Source organism: Crinia signifera, chromosome 3 (assembly GCF_055691185.1).
Source record: "Crinia signifera chromosome 3, ASM5569118v1, whole genome shotgun sequence".
NCBI lineage: Eukaryota > Metazoa > Chordata > Amphibia > Anura > Myobatrachidae > Crinia > Crinia signifera.
Genome location: NC_139219.1, coordinates 81,181,423 through 81,202,003, shown reverse-complemented (window position 1 = coordinate 81,202,003; position 20,581 = coordinate 81,181,423). Strand labels below are relative to the sequence as shown.

The 20,581-nt window shown below is 37.9% G+C and overlaps 1 protein-coding gene across 3 annotated transcripts in view; it reads right to left on the bottom strand.

Moving 5' to 3' along the window:
• LOC146063590 (proton-coupled folate transporter-like) overlaps nucleotides 1-20,581 on the bottom strand; it is a 364,667-nt gene that overhangs the window by 113,241 nt on the left and 230,845 nt on the right. For all 3 annotated transcript variants that reach the window (XM_083176105.1, XM_083176104.1, XM_083176106.1), the window contains 2 exons: nucleotides 14,856-14,994; nucleotides 1,651-1,734 (listed from right to left, as the gene is read on the bottom strand). In XM_083176105.1, coding sequence (XP_083032231.1) covers nucleotides 1,651-1,734; nucleotides 14,856-14,994 — 223 coding nt within the window. The remainder of the gene's footprint in view (nucleotides 1-1,650; nucleotides 1,735-14,855; nucleotides 14,995-20,581) is intronic.

Here is a 20,581-nt window from a genome sequence, read left to right as displayed (position 1 = left end):
CTTAACTTAAAGGTACACGATCCATAAGATTGTGGCCGTGCTAGGAAACAAGTACCGAAACGTTTTATCTGTGTCTGTTTCACAGAAACAAAACTCTCCAAAATCTAACTCTCTCTGCACGTGTTACGTCTGCACCACATGGTTTTGGCCATTTGAGAAGGAATTTGCCTTTGCGAGTGAACCAGAATAAGGGGCTGTGTGTGATGTGTCAATCAGTCAATTGGAGCACAGCATACACTTGCACTGATTAGGATAATCTTCAACTTTACAATAGAGAAATCCCCCCCCCACACACACACACACACACACACATATACCAGTAGCTGAAGTTACAGTCTGTGTTGGTCCAGGGGCAAAGCTTTGGATTGATTTGTGGCCGAACCAGCAGAGTTTCAGTGCGGTGGTGGGTCCTCTGGGCCTATTTTCAATGGGGGGTCGGGAGCAGTGTTCCCTCTAAGCTGTGCGCACGTGCGCGCGCACACACCTCGATGAGTGTGCGCACAGACATTACAACTGAGCGCACAAAGCAGCAGTGGTCCTTTTTGCAGTTGTGGACTCAATTAATGTGTGTTTCACCCATTAACTACATTGTGTACTCTATTTTGAATGTTTAAATGTTTAATATAATTTTGAAGTAAAGTTAACACAAATGCTGAACGTCATTTTCCAGTTATATATAAGTGACGCACAAAAATGTAAATTTCATTCCAAAGTTGCACAGCCAAAATCTTTAGCCGCACACAGCCTTCGTAAAATTAGAGGGAACATTGGTCGGGAGCTGCAGCTCCATCCACCCCATTGTTAATCCAGCTGTGGACACAGTGATTATAAAGGCAATTGATTTATTTTAGACATTTCAGGGTTTCTAGATTTTTTTTAAGTAAAGAATTTTATTAAGCTTTTATTAACTTGCCTCCCTAATGAATTACTCTAAATATCATTGGTAAGAGTTTTTAATATTTACTGCGTATATTGTTATTTTGATCAATTGTTAACGGTTTTTCAGTAAATGAGTAGTAGATCTCTACGAATGAGATTTTTTTTAACATCTCTAATCTCTCTGAAAGTGTTGCCTGACAGTGATCCATTTTACAACATTTCTTGAAAGCTTGTTTCAAATTAAATTTGTTTTCATAGGTTATTAACAAACTATAAAAAAAAATCCATAACATCAATTAAATATACACCCATATATTATAGTTACCTATTTGTACTTACATGCAAGTAAAATTTGGTTGTACAGTGGTTGTACACAATGTTGTAACTACCATAGGTGCAGGGAGTACAGCTGCTATGGGGCCAACAACTGAAAGGGACCCACCTTTCCTGTCACAGAAACATGTGCAATAGAATTTTTTCACTATTGGGTTTTACATAGGGGCACTTACAAATGTTTAAATATATAATTATGCCACTGGTTGTATGCCCAACACTTATTTCCAAAGACAGGGCTAGAAGTCATCTTTTCTAAGAATTTGCAGAGCTCAGCATCCCCACAACACATGGCATGTGTTCTTATGCCAGTGGTGTGGATGATATATTGGAGAAGCAAATTGAAAAGTGCACATTAGTTTATAGACTGCTAAAGTACTAAAGTAGGCAACAAAATAAAAACAACAACAAAAAAAACAATTTATGCTTTCACTTTACCTTGTTCATTTGGATGAGATATTTTAGAGGACAATGATCGTAGAACTGCTACAGTGTAACCACTTGGAGCATGTAATGCACCACCTATAAAATATGAAAAAAAAAAATTGAGCTGTCTACTACAAACATATAATTGAGAAATAATATACAATTTCACCAGCCCTTGATACAATTTGCGATAGCTAGTATTATGGATTATCACTGCCTACCTGACAAAATATAGACTAGAAAACTCAACTCATCCCTGACTGTCTGTAGCTGGCCATAAAGTAGTTAACTTGCAGCTAGGGAACACTTTTCTAATCATTAAGAATGTCATGGGATCTATTTATACCCCTTTCAGACATATGGCAAAATCCCGGGATTATTCACGTGCACCCGCACAATCCCGGGACTAGGGTATGTCTGAAAGGCTCTACCCGGGATTTTGGTCCTCTAAAATCCCGGGTCCTGCGCACCTGCAATGGACCCGGGATTTTTAAAAACCCGGGTTTGAACCGGGTCTAAAATCCTGGCTAGTATGTCAGATAGGGGTATGAATTACAGCATCACTCACAGAAGTGGAAAGAGCCCTGACAATGATATTTGCTTCATAGATGCATCATCATGCCCACCATACTCCACATTCCAAGAGTTTCAAAAAGTAGGTTACATTAGTGTGACATGTTACAGAGGCTAACCTATGATGCCAATATGAAAGGTCAAGAAAATAACATGCTGAAATGCCTTGAAGATATATTGATATTAAGGCCTTGTGTGTCATGAACTGATTTGTTTAGGGATTCAGATTCTGGAACCTGTAAGAGCATTATGAAAACTGGAAGATCTTATGCAATTTCTGTTCATGGATTATGGATTGGAAAATGAGGTGTATAAACCATTCTTTGTGTATCTGTTTGGCAAGATGAAGCTGCTGGCAAACATAGGCACTGATAAATCAGCGAGTCTTTATGGAAATTAGATGACAATGAAAAACACGGATTACGGAGTATTGGAGTGGAAAGAAACTTGGAGCAGCCGGGAGTCGGAGACTTGAACATAAATGGAACTATCGAGCATGGTGCACTTAGAATGCTGATGTGCTTAGATAAACCCAGAGAGCAGGATACTCTTGATCTTGATATTGTACCAATACACTTGGTACTGGTGGTGCAGTAAATATCAAAACTGCACCTTGATGCAAATACTTCAGGAGCGGAGGCTAGACATTGATGGAAGACTTTGCTTTGATGCAGATATTTTGATTAAAACAGAGATCAGGAACATACTGAAATGCAGGGATTACGGTATCTGGTTCCTGGGTCGACAATGTCTAGGTCGACAGTCACTAGGTCAACTACTTATGGTAAACAGTGACTAGGTCGACACCTGAAAATGATCAACATACCATAGGTCGGCATTGACAGAGTGTTGACACAAGCATAAGGTTGACATGGACATGGCCATGGCCGAATAGAACCTGTGACGAATGCAGAAAGCCACCAAGCCTGCAAGTGCCTTTATTGCACTAGTGCCCTTGTTGGAGTACCGGCAGTCAGGATTCCGATGTTGGTATACTGACCATTGGAATCTGATGGGCCAGCATACCGCACACTGAAAGCAGAGTCATAATGATACCTTGAAAATATGATGGGTGGTAACTATGCCTGCTGCAATCTTGTGTCAGCTATGAAGCTGGAATCATGAGAAGGGTGATAGGTGAGTGACCCAGTAAACGGATAGTCTAGGGCAGTGGTTTTCAAACTGTGTGCCTAGGCACCCTGGGGTACTCCAAGATACTTGCAGAGGTGTCTTGGGTTAATGGTCAAAGACCAATTCAAATTATTTATGGTCAATGTAAAAGACAAAACCAGTTCTTGCGGACATCAACCATAACACATGTGGACAAATCGAAGCAAATCCTGTTCCTTACCACATCTATGACTATAAGGATGACAAATAAACACAATTTACTTAATTTCAGATTTGTTTATGTATTTCTCAATAAGAAATGTTTGGCCTAGGGATGTCTTGAAAAAATGTTGATGCTCTATGGTGCCGTGATTTTAAAAAGTTTAGGAACCACTGGTCTAGGGCATTTCTTGAAGGTCTACCTCTCCAATCAGAACTGATGTCAGTAACCAGTGACTTCTGCTCAAAGCTACACAGCTCAATAAACTACCCACTCTCTAGTCAACCAAAGAGCAGCCAGAGGTAAACAGACACATCAGATATTATGAATATTTTAGGAATACTCCATAAATATTCATAATATCTCATTACTGTGTACAACTGTACTGGCTGTTCCACTTTTCTCATCATCTGCAACACTTTTTTGTATCATTCCTTACCTGTCAATGTAAGTGGCACACCTTTTACTACTTTTTCACTGGTATAACCTTTCTGGGGCTGTAGATCTTGTTCTGTATATTGTCTATCACAGTAATTAAATGTTGCCTGCGAGATTCATTTAAAATGTGTCCCATTTAGTATAGCCGATTAACCAAATTTAACAAGTTACAGAAGAGATTTCTTTTATACAAGGTCATATTTTCATTTTAATAGCTAAAATGATCATCAACTCAGCAATATTCATGATTGAGAAACAATGATACATTTCACGAAGCTGATGTCAGCACAAAAGCTCAAGAGAGAAGCTGAAAGAATGATTGCAGCCTTAAAAAGCACTGTGTTTAAAATTTACTGGCATAAATTCACCCACCATTAACCAGCCTTAATATAGTAAAAAAGGAGGTAATAAAAATTTAATATTTGACATCACCGAACATCAGAAAGCTATTATGACTTTATTGCTATAGTATATTCTAATAATAAATTAGACATCCAGGACTTTGGGAAAATTCACATTAGAAGCAGTCACAGCACATGTTTGTGGGGTACACAAGAGGACTTCAAGAGCTGATCACATAGAGACACAAGAGCTGATCACATAGTGGGGCAGATGTATTAAGACCAAAAAAAAAAAAGAGACAAATTTGAGGGTGATAAAGATGCAATAACATACAGCCAACCAGCTCCTCACTGCCATGTTATAGACTGTTTTAAAAATGCCATTTGGGAGCTGATTGAACATTTATCGCTCTTTATCACCCTTGCTTTTATCTCTTTTTAAGGTGTAATACATCTGCCCCTGTGTGTTGAAAGTTTATTCTAATAGTAAAATAGTAGTTTAAGGTTTAGGGAACCTTGTTCACCATCACTTTGGTTATACAAAAAGGAGAAAATTACCAATTTCAACTACTTTTGTATAAATTAAGCACCAGTCTCTTTCGTTAATAATATAATGCAGGAGATACTGTATGTCCTCGTTACAATATATATAATCACAGAGAATAAAGATGGCACTCCAGGGTCTTGTTAAAAAAAAAATCAGTGTGTATTAAAGCATAAATGAGGCCAACGTTTCAGGGCTACAATGCCCCTTTGTCAAGGCTAACAATAGTGGAAATGGTGAAACTATTTCCACTATTGTTAGCCTTGACAAAGGGGCATTGTAGCCCTGAAACGTTGGCCTCATTTATGCTTTATTTTTTTTAACAAGACTCTGGAGTGCCATCTTTATTCTCTGTGATTACCTACCTATTGTTGAGAGGCAACGGGGTGGCTGATTCTGAGGGGTGAGTGCCGGTCCGCCTCCCACTGTACTACAGTATATATATATATATATATATATATATATATATATATATATATATATATATATATATATATAGTCCAAGAGTATCCTCCACAGCTTCTGTGGGGGATGTCGGGCACTCGCCTTTATAATTCAGAGATGAAACTGATTATAAAATCCAATTTGGGCTTTATTGCATCCAATGTTTTCAATCAGCAAATAATCACAATATTTGTATTTCCATATATGCCCCGACGTTTCGGTCCATGTAATAGCGGACCTTTATCAAGGAGCTTGGTCAGGTAAATGTTTCAGCAATCAGCGGTGCAACAAGTGAAGACCCATGGTGAGAGGAGCAGCAGCCATGTATATATATATATATATATATATATATATATATATATATATATATATATATATATCTCCCCTATACTTTAGTATAAGGCTAAATATATTATTCTATTCAGCAACTTCTGAAAAAGCATTTTTTCAGAACCTGTGAATGTTACTGTACCCCATTCTGAGTTGATGTACAGCACCCGATAGTTTCACAGCTTCCATTTAAATAAAAGCTTGAGCACCAAAAGGGATTAGAAAAATCCCTAACTGCTGTGTCCACTTACCTCTGGTTGCTATGTGCTCCACTAGAGTGTGGGTAGTCTGTTGAGCTCTGTAGCTTTGAGCAGAGGGCACTGGTTACTGTATCAGCTTGGAGCAGGGGAGGCTATCTAGTTATCAACATAAACTCTTTGGAGGGAAACATATTGATTTGTCCAATCTTTCTGGTGGTAACAAAATTGTGGCAATTAATGGGAGCACATGACAATCAACAATTTGCTCCCAACAGATGGAAAATGAATTAAAACAAGTGTTTGGATAACTTTTTTTATAAAACAAATGCCCTTTACCTGATTTGTCTGAATGACTAGTGTCTGCTTTCCAGCATTTTTGAGCAAATGGTTGAATGTCTTTAAACTCAGTACATTACTTGGTTTTTGTTCCCACCCCACAGATTGGGCAGATAAATCTTTAGGTATATATCCAGTTTATGAGGGAGGTTGTAAATCTGAGTTGTAATTTGGTTATTGACACATTGGCAGTTGGGGTTGGTGGAGTAGTACAGATTCACTTTTTCAGCTGTTAGTCCAGCAAGCGGGAGTTTGCGATACTGAATGTGAAGGGGTGGAAGACTGTGACTATGAAAGCGAAAAAGTGGTGCTGCAGAAGTATTTTGTAGAACAGTTTTACTACCTATCCCCAGCATCTTCAGGTTTACAAGAGGGCACAGCAATATGAGCAGCTTTTTGGAAATTATACTTTTGTGACAGGTCCATGATGGTAGGTCCAAGGTGGCAACATGAAAACTAAATTCTCATGATTAACATTTTTTTTAAATTAATGAATAGACACCTTAGTGAACTAATTTATTGAAAATTTTATGTTCTCATACTTTGATCAAGAAGACCACATCGGTCTGCTTGTATAACAGTTATGTAAGCCTAAGGTGCTCGGCCATGTACAATTTTAATTTGCCATGTTCCAAGTATTGTTCAATTTAAAAATAAACATTGGACAATCTGTTAATTTGCTCAGCTGCAGTTAGCAAGCACTTTGTCAGTTTCTTCATTCTTTTTTGATTGACAAAAATGAGCCAATGTAATAATTTTGATTTGAAAAGTGTTCAGAAACTTCCAACTGTCATGAGGTTACCATAACAAATCAACAGTAAATTATCTATAAACTATAATTCAAAACATTGGGGTCACCCAGACAATTACGTGTTTTATTTTAAAACTCTTTTTTATTTATCAAATAAGTTGCAAAATGAATAGAACTTATAGTCAGGAAATTGGCAAGGTTAGAAATAATGATTTTTATTTAAAAAAATTATTTTGTCCTTCAAACTTTGCTTTCGTCAAATAACGCTCCTTTTGCAGCAATTACAGCTAAGCAGACCGTTGGCATTTTAGCCATTAATTTGTTGATGTAATACAGATGTAGCCCGTGCCATGTTTGCAGGTGCTGGCAATTCTATCGCCAGCCCCCGCCAGCTGCCAGCTCCAGCCAGGGGATACTTGCGCGCCCCATGGCAACAGAGCTCCCCGCCGACATCTGCCACCTCCCCTGCTGCCGTTGCCGGTCCCCCTCGCCACCCTAACTCTGCCCGTCTCCCTGAAACAGAGACAGGCAGGTTTCCACTGCCCAGCCGCCGAAAGACTGGGACGCATGTGCACGTGAGACGCATGCGCATCACAGTCTGTTGCAGTCCCTCCTCTCTGGCTCTCGCCAGCAGGGATGGTCTGGCAAGAGCCAGACAATCTGTATGAAGAAATGGTTTTCTTGCTCAGTAGTGCACCAGGGCCTCCCACTTCTCTTCTACTCTGGTAAGAGCCTGTTTGCTCTGTTCTCTTGTGCTGTGAGTAGAACACACCGCAATAGTCCTGTATAATCGAACCTACAAATGTGATGATCCAGACACTCAACTCTCTCAAGGAAAGCCAGTTTTATAGCTTCTCTCACGAGAAAACCTGTTTTCAGCTGTGCTAACCATAATTGCACAAGGGTTTTTAATCCTCCAATAGTCATCTAACGCAATTAGCAAACACAAAGTACCAGTAGAACACTGGAATGATGGTTGCTGGAAATGGACCTCTATACACCTATGCAGATATTCCTTTTTTCCAGACATTTACAGCTAACATAGTCATTTACCATATTAACAATGTATCAATGTATTTCTGATTAATTTAATGTTATCTTTATTGAACTAACAGTGCATTCCTTTACTAAATAAGGACATTTCTAAGTGACCCCAAATATATGTGTGTGTGTGTGTGTGTGTGTGTGTGTGTGTGTGTGTGTGTGTGTGTGATATATATATATATATATATATATATATATATATATATATATATATATATATATATATATATATATATATATAAAATGTTTAAGTAAATTTTTTGACAAATATACTGTAGACACCAACATTTGAATATGTTTGTCCATTCTAAACGCCATGCTGTCCAATGTATGCTCCCGATGGCAGCTTTAGGAAATGTGTGTCTCTCATGGAGCAGGGAACGTACAGTATCCTCTGTTAACAGTAGTGTTTCACATTAAAATTGACACTTTGGCAATTTGGAAAGAAAGCAGACTGCTGACTCCTGTCTTCTGTCAGGTACTATTCTATGTCAGGTACTATGCTATTCATGTAGGCCTAGATTTGAATTAATACTTCCCAGAGAAGATTCTCCTTTTTAAGGGATTCCTGTTATATTCAAAAATCAAAATCAAATTTAAATCTAAATAGCGCCACTGTGGCACACCATTATGTTTGTTCATTGGTTCTATTGGGGCAATGGTGAAAGCTCCTAAGGTGTGATCACGGGCTGCAGTTTTGAAGATGTGTGTGGTTTTGGACTAATTTCTGAACACTTAGAAATTAAGGCTTTGTGCATGCTAAAAGCCATGCTGTCCAACGAATGCTCCCCAAGGACTCAGGGGTATACATAATAGCATCAGAGATCATTAGTGGTGTTGAATGCCGGATGGACTTGAACTTTAATTTTTTTTTTAAAGCAGCAATAATTAACAAGACAAACTATGCTTGATTGGCAAATTTAAGAAATAAAATTGTCCGGCATCTCACACCTCTGGAAAACTCTGAAGTGATTACAGATTCTCCTCAATCTGAGTTAGACCGAATATAGCTGCATTTCTCTGAACAACATATCTATGAAAAGTTAAGGTGAGCTGCAATCATACAGTATAATGTAGTGAAGACCACATTCATTCAGTTATTTCTAAGCAAAGAGACAACTATTATGTGTGATTCGCTAACCGAAGAAATGTTTCTTACTGGGTTTTTTTCCAACTGCTTTTTTCATGCAATTTAACCCTTTGAGTGTCAAATTTGACAAGCACACATTTTTATTCATCATAATGATCTGTAATGTTTACCTTACAAAAGAAATATAACCTTTATTTACAGTTATTTTTTAAAAAAAATGTATATAATTATTTATTTTATAATTGAATAATTTGGTACTTGTTTCCTAGCACGGCGCCCACATTTTCAACGTACGTGAACATAGAGAAATTGCATCTCATCGCATCGCATGCCGCAATATAGTGTCATACGATGCGTGTGATGCGATGCAATTTCAGTCACTCCCGTTCCCGCTCACTCAAGGTGATTTTGTGAGAGGAGTGGACGTGCATTTGTGAGCTAGTGATTTATTCTTGGTGATTTGCTTATTTCAATTGAAATGGATGCTGCGCAGAATTTATTTTCATTGCCACAGATGGAGGCGGAGGCAACTGAATTCTTCCAGCGCAATCATCTTTTGCTGGTGGCGGCGAATTGCGCCAATGGACACAGTATGCAGCTGAGTCTCAAGGAAGGTATGTGGAGGTGCCATGTGAAGGTTTGTCGGCTAAAGGCAAGCCTTAGAGCAGCACACTTTTTCCCCGGGTGCCACTTACTCTTCCTGACAATGGTGAGGTTTATCTACTCCTGGGCGCAGTAGATGACCTCGGTAGAGTACTGCTACCAGCAGCTTGATATGTCCAAAAAGACTGCAGTACTGTACAATAAGCGGATGTGGAAGGCCTGCTTGATGGATCTAATGGTGCAGCCGCAGCGCTGTATTGGTGGGCCAGACTGCATAGTAGAGGTGGACGAGATCTTATTTGTCAGGAGGCAAAACAATGTAGGCCAGCAGTGGGTATTCGGGGGAATCTGCAGGGAAACAGGGCAGTGTTTCCTGACAAAGGGGGCCACCCACGATGCCAGCACATTAATGTCGGCTATAATGGACAACTTAGAGCCTGGATCTACAATATATACAGACTGTTGGAGGGCGTACAGCACAGACCAGCTGTGATTGGCCGGATATGAGCACGCCCAGGTGAACCACAGATACAATTTCATTGACCCATCAACGGGGGTACATACGCAGAACATTGAAAGGATGTGGGGCGCATGTAAATGGCACAATAAATGTCATCGGGGCACTGTAAGGAACATGTTGCAATCATATTTGGAAGAATTCATGTGGCGGAAAACTTTGGGTGGGGATGACCCTTTTGAATGTGTCCTCCACGCCCTGACACTGCTATCGAAGGACAATTAAATTATTTGATCTTGATTAATCATATTAATTAATCTTTCCTGTTTTAACTTTATTGTTTGTATTACCTGTTAATTTATGGTTTATTCGTTTTTTCAGTAAATTATACTTCTTAGTCAACACATGTCATCATTACTGTGTTGCATGATTTTGCAGGGGTGAATGTGTTAATAAAACACCACCACTATCCACGGCATCCCGAAGCGTGGTGAGGTTTATCTACTCCTGGGCGAAGTAGATGACCTTTGTAGAGTACTGCCATCAGCAGCTTGATATGTCCAAAAGGACTGCAGTACTGTACATTAAGCGGATGTGGGAGGCCTGCTTGATGGATCTAATGGCGCAGCCGCAGCGCTGTATTGGTGGGCCAGACCGCATACTAGAGGTGGACGAGATCTTTTTTGTCAGGAGGCAAAGCAATGTAGGCCAGCAGTGGGTATTCGGGGGAATCTGCAGGGAAAAAGGGCAGTGTTTCCTGACAAAGGGGGCCACCCACGCTGCCAGCACATTAATGTCGGCTATAATGGACAACTTAGAGCCTGGATTTACAATATATACAGACTGTTGGAGGGCGTACAGCACAGACCAGCTGTGATTGGCCGGATATGAGCACGCCCAGGTGAACCACAGATACAATTTCATTGACCCATCAACGGGGATACATACGCAGAACATTGAAAGGATGTGGGGCGCATGTAAATGGCACAATAAATGTCATTGGGGCACTGTAAGGAACATGTTGCAATCATATTTGGAAGAATTCATGTGGCGGAAAACTTTGGGTGGGGATGACCCTTTTGAATGTATCCTCCACGCCCTGACACTGCTACCGAAGGACAATTAAATTATTTGATCTTGATTAATCGTATTAAATAATCTTTCCTGTTTTAACTTTATTGTTTGTATTACCTGTTAATTTATGGTTTATTAGTTTTTTTCAGTAAATTATACTTCTTAGTCAACACGTCATCATTACTGTGTTGCATGATTTTGCAGGGGTGAATGTGTTAATAAAACACCACCACTATCCACGGCATCCCGAAGCGTGGCGAGGGGTGGCGGAACGCGCCCTCCGACCTTTTCATACCCCCACTATCCACGTCGGCGTGGAGACAATTTCAGATAATGTGGAGAGCGCAGCGAGCCACCAAGCCCGAAGCATGGTGAGCACAGCCATCCCCGCGAGGGGACGCGGATTACTTTACATGTATTCTGCATCCGCTCACCACGCTGTGCTCGCCACACTATCTAAAATCGGCCCCACGCAAATGTGGATAGTGGGGGTATGAAAAAGTTGGAGGACGCATTCCGCCGCCGCTCGCCATGCTTTGGGGTGCCGTGGATACTGGGGTTGACACTAAACAATGGCGTAGGTTCAGGTGCTTACAATTGTAAGCACCCATCACATCACATAGCATCACATCTCATTGTAAGCAGCCATCAAATCTAATGGCATGGGTGCTTGTACAATGAAATTTTGCATCACATCGCATTTCCTGTCATGCGATCCTATGCAATATTTTATTGTATAAGCCTGTGCAGTTAACATGGACATCGCATCGCACAGCACTATAGACGGTACGCGATGCGATGCGATTTAACTATGCAGAATAGCACACTAAGCTATTTGCGTAGTGGGTGCCGTGCTGGGAAACAAGTACCAATAATTAAATTTATATATTTATTATATAAATTTGGGATCGACACTGGCATTTTTTAGCAGATATTTTGCACATCTCCCACACAGATGTTGGCACTCAAAGGGTTAAGACTGAATTCTCAAGTAGAGAAAATAAATAATCTAATTTTTCTATTTAATTATTTTCCCATCTCCCTCAGAAAATCAGAATTTGCACATCAGTAAAACACCAGTTTTGCAGTCTAAAGATGACTTGACATAGTATATGCAGTGTGTTACATTTTTATATAAAGTAATTGAACAATTAGGGAACGTGATCACAATATGGTTTCACTGGAAATCAACTTCAGTAAATTACATCAAAAAGGATCTGCAAAAATACTAAACTTCAGAAAAGCGAACTTTGAATTATTCAGGGAAGCCCTAACAGGAATTGGGTGGGAAACGGTTATGGAGGGAAAAAATGCAGAGAAAATGTGGGATACTCTAAAAAAGATGCTTGATTCACTAACTATTAAATACATTCCTAAAGTAACTAAAGGTAAATTCAACAAAAAAAGCCACCATGGTTGGACAAAAAAGTAAGGTCAGCTATCAACAATAAAACCAGAGCCTTTAAATTCTATAAAAATAACTTGAACAAGGAGGCGTTCGCAAAATACAAAGAATCAAACAAAACTTGTAAAGGGGTAATCAAAGCAGCTAAAATATTATATGAAGAGTGCATAGCCACTGAAAGCAAAACCAACCCAAAGAAGTTTTTTAAATACATAAATAGTAAACGTTTAATTAAGGAAAACATAGGCCCACTAACTGATACTAGTGGAAAAAGTGTTACTGAGGACAAGGGAAAAGCAAAACTGTTAAATGAGTTCTTCTCATCAGTATTTACTAAGGGAGAGCAGACTGTGGAACGAACATTTACCACAAACGGGACAAATAAGCCAGATCTCATTGTGGATTTCACGCCGAAGGAAATAATACTGAGGCTAAGCAAACTCAAAACAAATAAATCACCAGGGCCAGATGGGATTCATCCAAGGGTATTAATGGAATTAAGGGATGAACTAGCTACCCCCCTACATTATATCTTTAGCAAGTCACAATCTTCAGGTATAGTACCAAAAGATTGGAGAATAGCAGAGGTAGTGCCAATATTCAAAAAAGGAAAGAAGGAAGATCCCGCTAATTACAGACCCGTTAGTTTAACATCAATTGTGGGTAAACTATTTGAAGGATTTTTAAGGGATGGTATCCAGGAATATTTAGATCATCACCGTCTACTCAGTACTAACCAACATGGGTTCGTGAAAAATCGTTAATGCCAAACTAATCTACTAGGGTTCTATGAAGAGGTTAGCAAAAACCTCGATAATGGAAATGCTGTAGATGTGATTTTCCTAGATTTCCCTAAAGCATTTGATACTGTCCCACACAAGAGATTGATTAATAAAATGGAGAACCTAGGATTGGGTGAAAATATCTGCAGATGGGTAGGGAATTGGCTATGTAATATAGAACAAAGAGTGGTTGGTAATGGTGCCGTATCAGATATGATACCGGTACTAAGTGGAGTGCCCCAGGGTTCGGTTTTGGGGCCCATTTTGTTTAACATTTTTATTAACGATATTGTGATAGGGTTACTCAGCAATGTATCCATCTTTGCGGACGATACAAAACTTAGCAAAGTCATCAAATCATCAGAAGATGTCACCGTGCTTCAAAATGATCTTGCAATTCTAGATGAGTGGGCAAAAAAATGGAAGATGAGGTTCAATGTAGATAAATGTAAGGTTATGCACCTTGGGAGACACAACCAGTGTGCAAGTTACAACCTTAGCGGAGAGGAACTGGGTAATTCCATACTTGAAAAGGATCTAGGAGTCCAAATAGACAGCAAACTAGGATGTAGTGCCCATTGTAATGTAGCTACAAAAAAAGCCAACAAAATTCTGGCATGTATTAAGAGGGGAATGGAAACTAGGGACTCAAGGGTAATTATGCCACTATATAAAGCATTGGTGAGACCTCACCTAGAGTACGGAGTACAGTTCTGGGCCCCACACTATAAAAAGGACATCATAGAATTAGAAAAAGTCCAAAGGCGAGCAACAAAGCTTATTAGGGGAATGGAGAATTTAAGCTACGGGGAGAGATTAAGCAATTTGGGACTATTTACATTAGAAAAGAGACGTTTAAGGGGGGACATGCTCAACATGTACAAGTATATCAAGGGCCAATATAAGGAACTGTCACACACCCTCTTTTCTACTAGAAAGGAATCTAGGACGCGAGGGCATGAGTATAGATTAGAAGAAAAAAGATTTCATTCAGCTAGTAGAAAGAATTTCTTTACGGTCAGAACAGTCAAACTCTGTAACTCTCTTCCCAGAGAGGTGGTAACGGCTGGCTCATTAAATGCGTTCAAGGCAAAGTTGGACAAACATTTACTGGAGAAAAACATCCATGGGTACAAATAAGAAATATAATTTGTCTGTAAAATACCAGAACCTACCAAATCAGCAATGGATATCTATACCAGGTTGAACTAGATGGACGCAAGTCTTTTTTCAGCCTTACCTACTATGTAACTATATTTTGCCATTTTAGAATTCTGTGTCCATGCAAAGAGTTACTGTATTCCTCTCCAGCGAATAACATAAAAACATAAAATAGTGTACATAAAAGAAAAGTTTGCGCATTGCACCTGTGTCTGCTTACGGTAAATAGCATCTATTGTTTTAACCTAATGAAAGTATTATTTCTATAACTAAAAACATTTATTGCAATATAGGTTATAAATATTATTTCTTACTTAGAAATATCATCCATTTGGTGGTTGAAAAAGCCATCAAAAGAAAAGAAGTGGTTCTCATGATAACTCCAATGTTGGCTAGGCTTGTTTCTTTCACATGTTTTAAAAGCCAATGAAAACTGCACAGCAAACATATTCCCTGTAAAATGAAAATTCAAAAATTATTACTTTTTTATACAAGCCATCCCACCATGCACAATGACATATAGATTTTCTTTTTTTTTTTAGTTCTTTTTATTAGTTTTACTTTTAAAACATTTACACATACATCGCATTGGTATAGTATGCCCAAAGTTCAGCATATCCACTTACAGTATCCAATACACATTTAAAAAAAAAACAGAACACAAAAAGCAACCCACTTTAATACAGTATGACATTACATTGTTGATAAGAATATAAATAAAAGGCACCCGGTTACACACCCATAGCTACTTTTGTCAATTTTTATATACTGACCCATGGTAGTTATTATTTTGGGAGTCCTCGTTTCAGAAGGCACCCGGCATAGATACCTCTATATTATCTATCCTCTAATACATTAGACCTCAAATAGTGAGGGAAGAGTTAGCAACTATCAATAACTACTCTATGCCTATGGCAGCGTTTGATCCCTTCCTTTCTAAGGCCAAAGCGACATACCAAAAAAGGAAAAATTATACCCTAAATTTACACATTGTTATATCTAGTCCTTAATTCAAACACCATTTCTATCTATATTTTCCCATACCCTTCTACACATTATAACAAAATCCATCCTATTACTATTACCTCTTACGTGCTATAGTGTATGTGCCGAACAGTCTACATTTGCTATTCTTCCGATTTCCATTTGCTCCATATTTTATTAAACTTATCTTTAGTATTTCTACTTGTGTGAATACGCTTTTCATTCATAATCGTGTACTCCACTAGTGCCACCCATTCCATGAAGTCAGGGCCACATTTTGCCAACCATGTTCTGGCTAGCATAACTTTGGCAAGTGGACATATATTTATTTATTATAAACTCCTTTTCATATTTTAATATATTACTCTCCACCATATTCAATAAGCAACACTTCATCGTGAGTATCTCTTACTTAATACCCAAAATAACTAATTTCCTTTTGACCTTATACCAGAAGTCTTGTACCACTTGACATTCCCATAGGAGATGTATCAGTGTTCCACTCGCCGTGTTAAATTTAGGGCATCTATCAGACCTACTTCCTCCGAACTTCATTAATCTCACTGGTGTTATATACGCTCTATGTAGCACAAATAATTGGATCTGCTGGGTTCTAATAGAGTTTGTGGCCTCAGGAATCGACACCATCGCACTATTCTATTCTCGTATACTGATAGGCCCCAAATCTTCCTCCCATTTACCTTTTAGATCCTCCAGGCCCCCGTTATTTTTAGCCTGTAGTAGCCAATTGTACAATCTCGACACCAGTTTTAATCTATCCCTAGATTTTAGCCACTTCTTAATTGGATTTGTCTTAAAACTAGGCATCCTATCAATCAACCCACAAGTTCCACCACTGCAGGGAAATAACAAACATTGGGGCTTATTTATATCCTGAAGAATTTGTGTCCTACTGTAATTTGCAAAGTACCAGTGTTCAGTGATACACAGGACTTGTTTTGCACATGCGCAGTAGGTTTAGTATGACTTTATCAATTAAGCAGATCTGAGCACAATGTTTTTTTTATTGTCATGGTGCATTATGTTATCGGGGTAAGAAAATGTCGTACTATATAAAAATCGATGTATATTCTGTATACTGAAAAAACCTTGTCTAATCTTTATGCAATTAAGAGAATATATTTCTTATTCTGTATCTTCTTGTTGCTTCAAGATATCAAAACAGTTTTCTTATAATCCTTAAATAGGTAAAATCACAGACACTATATATATATATATATATATATATATATATATATATATATATATATATATATATATATATATATATCTAGAGAAAATATAGAACAGAGGGGCGCTCCATGGTGCATGTAAACGATATATTTATTATGGAGGAACAAACACTCCTTAAAAAGGATAAAAGCAATTGCTCGTACCAATAAAAGAACAGTGTGGGCTGGTTACCACATGATAAAACAAACAATACCACGGCAAATCTGCTCCAACCGCATCTCCACTGGCATCAGGTCGACAGGGACTCGCAGACGCTGGGTTGCGCCGACAGGACTCGGAAACCGGAGGCCGGGGACACAGGCAGAAGACAGCGCCGGGACACAGTCAGCACGGGTATCACTGACCAAGCCCTAACATGTTTCGTCAGAGACTTCGTCAGAGGGCGTGGTTCAGTGACTACCCGAGGATAATTTATCCCAACTATCCACCAATCAGAATCTCTGAAATGCCGGTGATGTCATGTACTAATGACAGGTGGGGTGAAAGCCTTACAGGTGATTTGAGTTTCACCACAGACACACTTTGTGCAAAAGAATATTAAAGCCACAGATCTAATGCGGATTTAAAGGTGCCTTGAATAGTTAAATATATTATTATCAAGGTGGAACACCTTATATATATATATATATATATATATATATATATATATATATATATATATATATATATATATATATATATATATATATATATACCAAAAATGTTTATGGCATTTCAAAGTTTCCAATGTTGGGAACAATAAAAAGAAATTTATGAATATACAATTTCATTAAATACACAATATATCAATTTTACATGTGCAAATATGCAAATAATTTTACAATCATGAAAAACAATATATTTTCTTTATACAAATATATCATTAAAAATTTCATAAAAATTTCATGAAAAATCACATAAAAATACATAAAAATATACAAATACATATAGAAAAAACTTATACATATAGAAAAAAACCCATGCATTACAAAACAGTAGAATATCGATGAAGCAGGATTTTTTAGAAAATTGCTGAAAAACATAAAAAGACATCACTGGTTAATATACGGGGTGATTTCATAACCTTCATTTAATCCCAAAGGAACCAATGTATTTAACTTCAGAATCCAGTGGGTTTCACGGCGCAATAATAATTTTTCTCTATCCCCTCCTCGTTTGGGGGGCAAAACCTGTTCAATTATTCTGAAAACCGCTCCACTGGGGTCACTATTATGGAAAGTTTTAAAGTGCCTTGGAACACTATGGTTTGTTAGACCATTTTTTATATTTCTCATGTGTTCCAAAGCCCTTATTTTAAAAACTCGTTTCGTTTTTCCAACATAGTGAAGGTCACATTTACAGGACAAAACATAAACTACAAATGTTGAATTGCAGTTTGTAAACTGTTGTGGTTTAATAGCTGATAATTTTGGATTAGTTAAGTCTGCTCCTCTCGCTATATTTTTACAGACTTTACAGCTATTACACTGATAACATCCTTTTAAATCCAAAAAAGTTGTAGTAGTGGGATTCTGACATGTATTACTTAGCTGGCTCTTGGCGATCATATTCTTTAAAGTCCTCGCTTTTTTGTACACTATCTTGGGTCGTGATGGTAATGACTCTCCAAGAATAGGATCCAGCTTAAGAATATGCCAGTTATTATCCAATATACGCTTAATCTCTTTCTCTTTATCATTAAATTGCGTGACAAAGGAACAATGGTCATCTATGTGACCAGTTTTATTATTCACACTTTTATATTGTAAGAGATTATTGCGTTCTAATCCACGTGCTCTATCTCTAGCTCTATTAATGGTGTTAATAGGGTACCCCCTTTCACTGAATCTCTCAGTGTATATATCTGCTTGGGTATCATATGTTACAATATTAGAGCAATTTCTGCGAAGTCGAATAAACTGTGAGAAAGGAATATTTTGTTTCCAAGAGTCCAAATGGCAACTCTGGAATTCCAGATAACTATTACAATCAACTTGTTTGAAATATGTGGAAGTCTCAATGGACTTAACATCAGGGTAATTTTCCACACTCAACATTAAATCCAAAAATTCAATCTTAGTTTTGTGAAAATTATAAGTAAATGAAAGATTATAACTATTTTGATTCAAAACATCGACAAATGATTTAAATGATGATTCATCACCCCTCCACACTATCATAATATCATCGATGTATCTTTTGAATTGTGGATGCATACATTAAACAATATGTCCCTGCATTGCCAACATATGTAAAAGATTCTACCCATATGTTGCAGATCCTTAAAGACATAGAATGGGACGATGGTCTGAGTTTCGGGACCATCGATGTTTCATCATTATACACGAAAATCCCACACCAAAAGGGTATTGAATCAATAGAGAGAGTTCTTCTGTCTAAAAGCAAGTTGTCACCAGTGAAAATTAAGTTTATATGTGATTGTCTGAAATTTGTTCTCGAATATAACTATTTCGAGTTTTTGGGGTGCTGGTACCTCCAGACTTGGGGCACGGCGATGGGAACGATCTGTGCCCCAAGTCTGGCTAACCTGTATATGGGGGACTGGGAACATAATGTTTTAACCCCTGAATTGCTGAGCAATGTAATTTTATTCAAAAGATACATCGATGATATTATGATAGTGTGGAGGGGTGATGAATCATCATTTAAATCATTTGTCGATGTTTTGAATCAAAATAGTTATAATCTTTCATTTACTTATAATTTTCACAAAACTAAGATTGAATTTTTGGATTTAATGTTGAGTGTGGAAAATTACCCTGATGTTAAGTCCATTGAGACTTCCACATATTTCAAACAAGTTGATTGTAATAGTTATCTGGAATTCCAGAGTTGCCATTTGGACTCTTGGAAACAAAATATTCCTTTCTCACAGTTTATTCGACTTCGCAGAAATTGCTCTAATATTGTAACATATGATACCCAAGCAGATATATACACTGAGAGATTCAGTGAAAGGGGGTACCCTATTAACACCATTAATAGAGCTAGAGATAGAGCACGTGGATTAGAACGCAATAATCTCTTACAATATAAAAGTGTGAATAATAAAACTGGTCACATAGATGACCATTGTTCCTTTGTCACGCAATTTAATGATAAAGAGAAAGAGATTAAGCGTATATTGGATAATAACTGGCATATTCTTAAGCTGGATCCTATTCTTGGAGAGTCATTACCATCACGACCCAAGATAGTGTACAAAAAAGCGAGGACTTTAAAGAATATGATCGCCAAGAGCCAGCTAAGTAATACATGTCAGAATCCCACTACTACAACTTTTTTGGATTTAAAAGGATGTTATCAGTGTAATAGCTGTAAAGTCTGTAAAAATATAGCGAGAGGAGCAGACTTAACTAATCCAAAATTATCAGCTATTAAACCACAACAGTTTACAAACTGCAATTCAACATTTGTAGTTTATGTTTTGTCCTGTAAATGTGACCTTCACTATGTTGGAAAAACGAAACGAGTTTTTAAAATAAGGGCTTTGGAACACATGAGAAATATAAAAAATGGTCTAACAAACCATAGTGTTCCAAGGCACTTTAAAACTTTCCATAATAGTGACCCCAGTGGAGCGGTTTTCAGAATAATTGAACAGGTTTTGCCCCCCAAACGAGGAGGGGATAGAGAAAAATTATTATTGCGCCGTGAAACCCACTGGATTCTGAAGTTAAATACATTGGTTCCTTTGGGATTAAATGAAGGTTATGAAATCACCCCGTATATTAACCAGTGATGTCTTTTTATGTTTTTCAGCAATTTTCTAAAAAATCCTGCTTCATCGATATTCTACTGT